Source organism: Oncorhynchus gorbuscha, unplaced genomic scaffold (genome assembly GCF_021184085.1).
Source record: "Oncorhynchus gorbuscha isolate QuinsamMale2020 ecotype Even-year unplaced genomic scaffold, OgorEven_v1.0 Un_scaffold_15563, whole genome shotgun sequence".
NCBI classification, from domain to species: Eukaryota; Metazoa; Chordata; class Actinopteri; order Salmoniformes; family Salmonidae; genus Oncorhynchus; species Oncorhynchus gorbuscha.
In genome coordinates, this window is record NW_025757343.1 from 1 (window position 1) to 5655 (window position 5655).

At 45.9% G+C, this 5655-nt stretch overlaps 1 protein-coding gene across 1 annotated transcript; it reads left to right on the forward strand.

Annotated features, from left to right (window-relative positions):
• Nucleotides 1-1150: 1150 nt before the first annotated feature.
• LOC124030782 (uncharacterized protein KIAA0930-like) lies at nt 1151-4638 on the forward strand (the record flags this gene model as incomplete). Its single annotated transcript, XM_046341979.1, has 3 exons — nt 1151-1363; nt 2808-2967; nt 4332-4638. Coding segments are annotated over exons 1-3 (638 nt in total), but the record flags the coding sequence as incomplete, so codon positions are not given.
• Nucleotides 4639-5655: the final 1017 nt, after the last annotated feature.

Consider the following 5655-nt stretch of genomic DNA (forward strand, 5'->3'; position numbering starts at 1 on the left):
ACAGGACTTTGTGGACAAGACATTACTAACAGAGTAAAACACAGGACTTTGGACAAGACATTACTAACAGAGTAAAACACAGGACTTTGGACAAGACATTACTAACAGAGTAAAACACAGGACTTTGTGGACAAGACATTACTAACAGAGTAAAACACAGGACTTTGGACAAGACATTACTAACAGAGTAAAACACAGGACTTTGGACAAGACATTACTAACAGAGTAAAACACAGGACTTTGGACAAGACATTACTAACAGAGTAAAACACAGGACTTTGGACAAGACATTACTAACAGAGTAAAACACAGGACTTTGGACAAGACATTACTAACAGAGTAAAACACAGGACTTTGGACAAGACATTACTAACAGAGTAAAACACAGGACTTTGGACAAGACATTACTAACAGAGTAAAACACAGGACTTTGGACAAGACATTACTAACAGAGTAAAACACAGGACTTTGGACAAGACATTACTAACAGAGTAAAACACAGGACTTTGGACAAGACATTACTAACAGAGTAAAACACAGGACTTTGGACAAGACATTACTAACAGAGTAAAACACAGGACTTTGGACAAGACATTACTAACAGAGTAAAACACAGGACTTTGGACAAGACATTACTAACAGAGTAAAACACAGGACTTTGGACAAGACATTACTAACAGAGTAAAACACAGGACTTTGGACAAGACATTACTAACAGAGTAAAACACAGGACTTTGGACAAGACATTACTAACAGAGTAAAACACAGGACTTTGGACAAGACATTACTAACAGAGTAAAACACAGGACTTTGGACAAGACATTACTAACAGAGTAAAACACAGGACTTTGTGGACAAGACATTACTAACAGAGTAAAACACAGGACTTTGGACAAGACATTACTAACAGAGTAAAACACAGGACTTTGTAGTTTGTGGACAAGACATTACTAACAGAGTAAAACACAGGACTTTGGACAAGACATTACTAACAGAGTAAAACACAGGACTTTGGACAAGACATTACTAACAGAGTAAAACACAGGACTTTGTAGTTTGTGGACAAGACATTACTAACAGAGTAAAACACAGGACTTTGTAGTTTGTGGTGAAATACAAGACAAGATCCAAAACGATCTATATCAAGTCTCCCTGTTGTGTGTTTGTCTTGTAGGTGAGTGTGGCAGCGAAGATGGCCCAGCGCATGTCGTTCGGCTTCTACAAGTACAACAACATGGAGTTTGTCAGGATGAAGGGGCCGCAGGGCAAAGGTCACGCTGAGATGGCGGTCAGCCGGGTCCCGACCGGAGACACGTCCCCCTGCGGCACAGAGGAGGACCTGGACTCACCCCTACACGAGAGGGTAGGTAGAGTAGACAAATAGGCATGCACGCCACACATACGAGAGGTTTAGTATAACACACACACAAGAGGGTCAGCACACACAAAACACGTGTTTAATATGTGTTTCCAGAATGGTCCACCACCCAAAGGACATCCAGCCAACTTGATACAGCTGTGGGAAGCGTTGGAGTCAACATGGACCAGCTTCCCTGTGGAACGCTTTGGACACCTTGTTAGAGTCCCACGCCCTGACGAATTGAGGCTGTTCTGCTAGACTAGAAGGTCAGGGCGGTTAGCGTCCTGTGTTTGAGTGTGTACACTGAGTGTACAAAACATTAAGAACATGTTCCTAATATTGAGTTACACCCCCTTTTGCCCTCAGAACAGCCTCAATTCGTTTTTATTTTATTTTAATACACTGTAGTATAATATATTACTACTGAGTTACTGCCATGTTTAATACACTATTATATTACTACTGAGTTACTGCCGTGTTTAATACACTGTAGTATATTATATTACTACTGAGTTACTGCCGTGTTTAATACACTATTATATTACTACTGAGTTACTGCCGTGTTTAATACACTATTATATTACTACTGAGTTACTGCCGTGTTTAATACACTGTAGTATGTTATATTACTACTGAGTTACTGCCGTGTTTAATACACTATTATATTACTACTGAGTTACTGCCGTGTTTAATACACTGTAGTATGTTATATTACTACTGAGTTACTGCCGTGTTTAATACACTGTAGTATGTTATATTACTACTGAGTTACTGCCGTGTTTAATACACTGTAGTATATTATATTACTACTGAGTTACTGCCGTGTTTAATACACTGTAGTATGTTATATTACTACTGAGTTACTGCCGTGTTTAATACACTATTATATTACTACTGAGTTACTGCCGTGTTTAATACACTATTATATTACTACTGAGTTACTGCCATGTTTAATACACTGTAGTATGTTATATTACTACTGAGTTACTGCCATGTTTAATACACTATTATATTACTACTGAGTTACTGCAGTATGTTTAATACACTGTAGTATGTTATATTACTACTGAGTTACTGCCGTGTTTAATACACTGTAGTATGTTATATTACTACTGAGTTACTGCAGTATGTTTAATACACTGTAGTATGTTATATTACTACTGAGTTACTGCCATGTTTAATACACTATTATATTACTACTGAGTTACTGCCATGTTTAATACACTGTAGTATATTATATGTAAGTCGCTCTGGATAAGAGCGTCTGCTAAATGACTTAAATGTAAATGTAAATATTACTACAGTTTAACTACACAGGTATAAGTGCAACTGATGGTAGTATTAGATATGTTCTGATTGGCTGTCTGGGTGTTGGTTCTGATTGGCTGTCTGTGTTTTCCCTGTAGTACGTTGGTTCTGATTGGCTGTCTGTGTTGTGTTTGGTCAGGTGACGTCGTTCAGCACCCCTCCCACCCCGGAGAGGAACCGCCCCTCGTTCTTCTCCCCTTCTCTCCGTCGGAAGGTCCCCAGGAACCGTATCACTGAGATGAAGAAGAGTCACTCAGCCAACGATAGTGAAGAGTTCTTCAGGGAAGAGGACGACGAGGGTAATGATATTTTATACCCAAACACCACGTGTTGTGTAGGATCTGTTGGAGAGAGAGTGTAGAACCCGGATGTGTTGGAGGGAGAGTGTAGAACCAGGATGTGTTGGAGGGAGGGTGTAGAACCAGGATGTGTTGGAGAGAGGGTGTAGAACCAGGATGTGTTGGAGAGAGGGTGTAGAACCAGGATGTGTTGGAGAGAGGGTGTAGAACCAGGATGTGTTGGAGAGAGGGTGTAGAACCAGGATGTGTTGGAGAGAGGGTGTAGAACCAGGATGTGTTGGAGAGAGGGTGTAGAACCAGGATGTGTTGGAGAGAGGGTGTAGAACCAGGATGTGTTGGAGAGAGGGTGTAGAACCAGGATGTGTTGGAGAGAGGGTGTAGAACCAGGATGTGTTGGGAGAGAGGGTGTAGAACCAGGATGTGTTGGAGAGAGGGTGTAGAACCAGGATGTGTTGGAGAGAGGGTGTAGAACCAGGATGTGTTGGAGAGAGGGTGTAGAACCAGGATGTGTTGGAGAGAGGGTGTAGAACCAGGATATGTTGGAAGACAGGGGTGTAGAACCAGGATGTGTTGGAAGACAGAGGCAGAAACCAGGATGTGTTGGAGACAGGGTGTAGGACCAGGATGTGTTGGAGAGGGGTGTAACCAGGATGTGTTGGGAAGGGGTGTAGAAACCAGGATGTGTTGGAAGAGAGGGTGTAGAACCAGGATGTGTTGGAAGGAAAGGTGTAGAACCAGGATGTGCTGAGAGGAGGCGTAGAACCAGGATGTGTCAGAGAGAGGTGCAGAAACCAGGAATGTATTGAGAGACAGAGGTGTAGAACCAGGATGCTGGGAGAGACAGAGGGTGGTGAACCAGGAGAGAGACAGAGGGTGAGAACAGGGATGTGTTGGAAGACAGGGGTGAAACCAGGATGTGCTGGAGAGACAGAGGGCGTAGAACCAGGAATGCCTTGGAAGACAGAGGTGTAGAACAGGATATGTTGAGAGACAGAGGTGTAGAAACCAGGATGTGTTGGAGAGACAGAGGGTGTAGAACCAGGATGTGTTGGAGAGACAGAGGTGTAGAACCAGGATGTGTTGGAGAGACAGAGGGTGTAGAACCAGGATGTGTTGAGAGACAGAGGTGTAGAACCAGGATGTGTTGGAGAGACAGAGGTGCAGAACCAGGATGTGTTGGAGAGACAGAGGGTGTAGAACCAGGATGTGTTGGAGAGACAGAGGGTGTAGAACCAGGATGTGTTGGAGAGACAGAGGGTGTAGAACCAGGATGTGTTGGAGAGACAGAGAGTGTAGAACCAGGATGTGTTGGAGAGACAGAGAGAGTGTTTAACCTATAACCTGGATCATGTGACCCCATGCAGACCTGTGTAACCAGTCCAACCTGCGGTCTCGCTCCCTGTCGGGTACAGGTCGGTCCCTGGTGGGATCTTGGCTCAAACTGAACCGTACGGAGGAGTACTTCCTGCTTTACTCCCACCTGACCTACGTCACCCTGCCGCTGCACCGCATCACCTCAGGTCAAGACCCCGCCCCCCCAAACTATCAGTCCCTAATGGGTCACTATCACCTCAGGTCCAGACCCCCCCACCATCAGTCCCTAATGGGTCACTATCACCTCAGGTCCAGACCCCCCCACCATCAGTCCCTAATGGGTCACTATCACCTCAGGTCCAGACCCCCCCACCATCAGTCCCTAATGGGTCACTCTACCTCAGGTCCAGACCCCCCACCCCACCATCAGTCCCTAGTCCCTATCACCTCAGGTCCAGACCCCCCACACCCACCATCAGTCCCTAATGGGTCACTATTCCCTATCACCTCAGGTCCAGACCCCCCACCATCAGTCCCTAATGAGTCACTATCACCTCAGGTCCAGACCCACACACCATCAGTCCCTATCACCTCAGGTCCAGACCCACACACTCAGTCACTATCACCTCAGGTCCAGACCCACACACTCAGTCCCTATCACCTCAGGTCCAGACCCACACACTCAGTCCCTATCACCTCAGGTCCAGACCCACACACTATCGGTCCCTATCACCTCAGGTCCAGACCCACACACTCAGTCCCTATCACCTCAGGTCCAGACCCACACACCATCAGTCCCTATCACCTCAGGTCCAGACCCCCACACCATCAGTCCCTATCACCTCAGGTCCAGACCCACACACCATCAGTCCCTATCACCTCAGGTCCAGACCCACACACATCAGTCCCTATCACCTCAGGTCCAGACCCACACACCATCGGTCCCTATCACCTCAGGTCCAGACCCACACACCATCAGTCCCTATCACCTCAGGTCCAGACCCACACACCATCAGTCCCTATCACCTCAGGTCCAGACCCACACACCATCAGTCCCTATCACCTCAGGTCCAGACCCACACCATCAGTCCCTAGTCCCTATCACCTCAGGTCCAGACCCACACCATCAGTCCCTGTTCCCCATTAGTCACATGCACAGGGTTGCAGATGTAAACGCAACAAAGATTTTACTGAGTTACAGTTCATAGAAGTCTAACTCTAATCTATGGATTTGACATGACGGGCAATAAAGGGCCATTGGGGGGGACATTTTGGGCAGGGGGACGATGGTGGACATCTTGGGCAGGTGGGGATAACAACCTGAGCTAGAGGGAGTGAAAATGTTCTGATAACACAACAGCCAGCTGGTCTGGC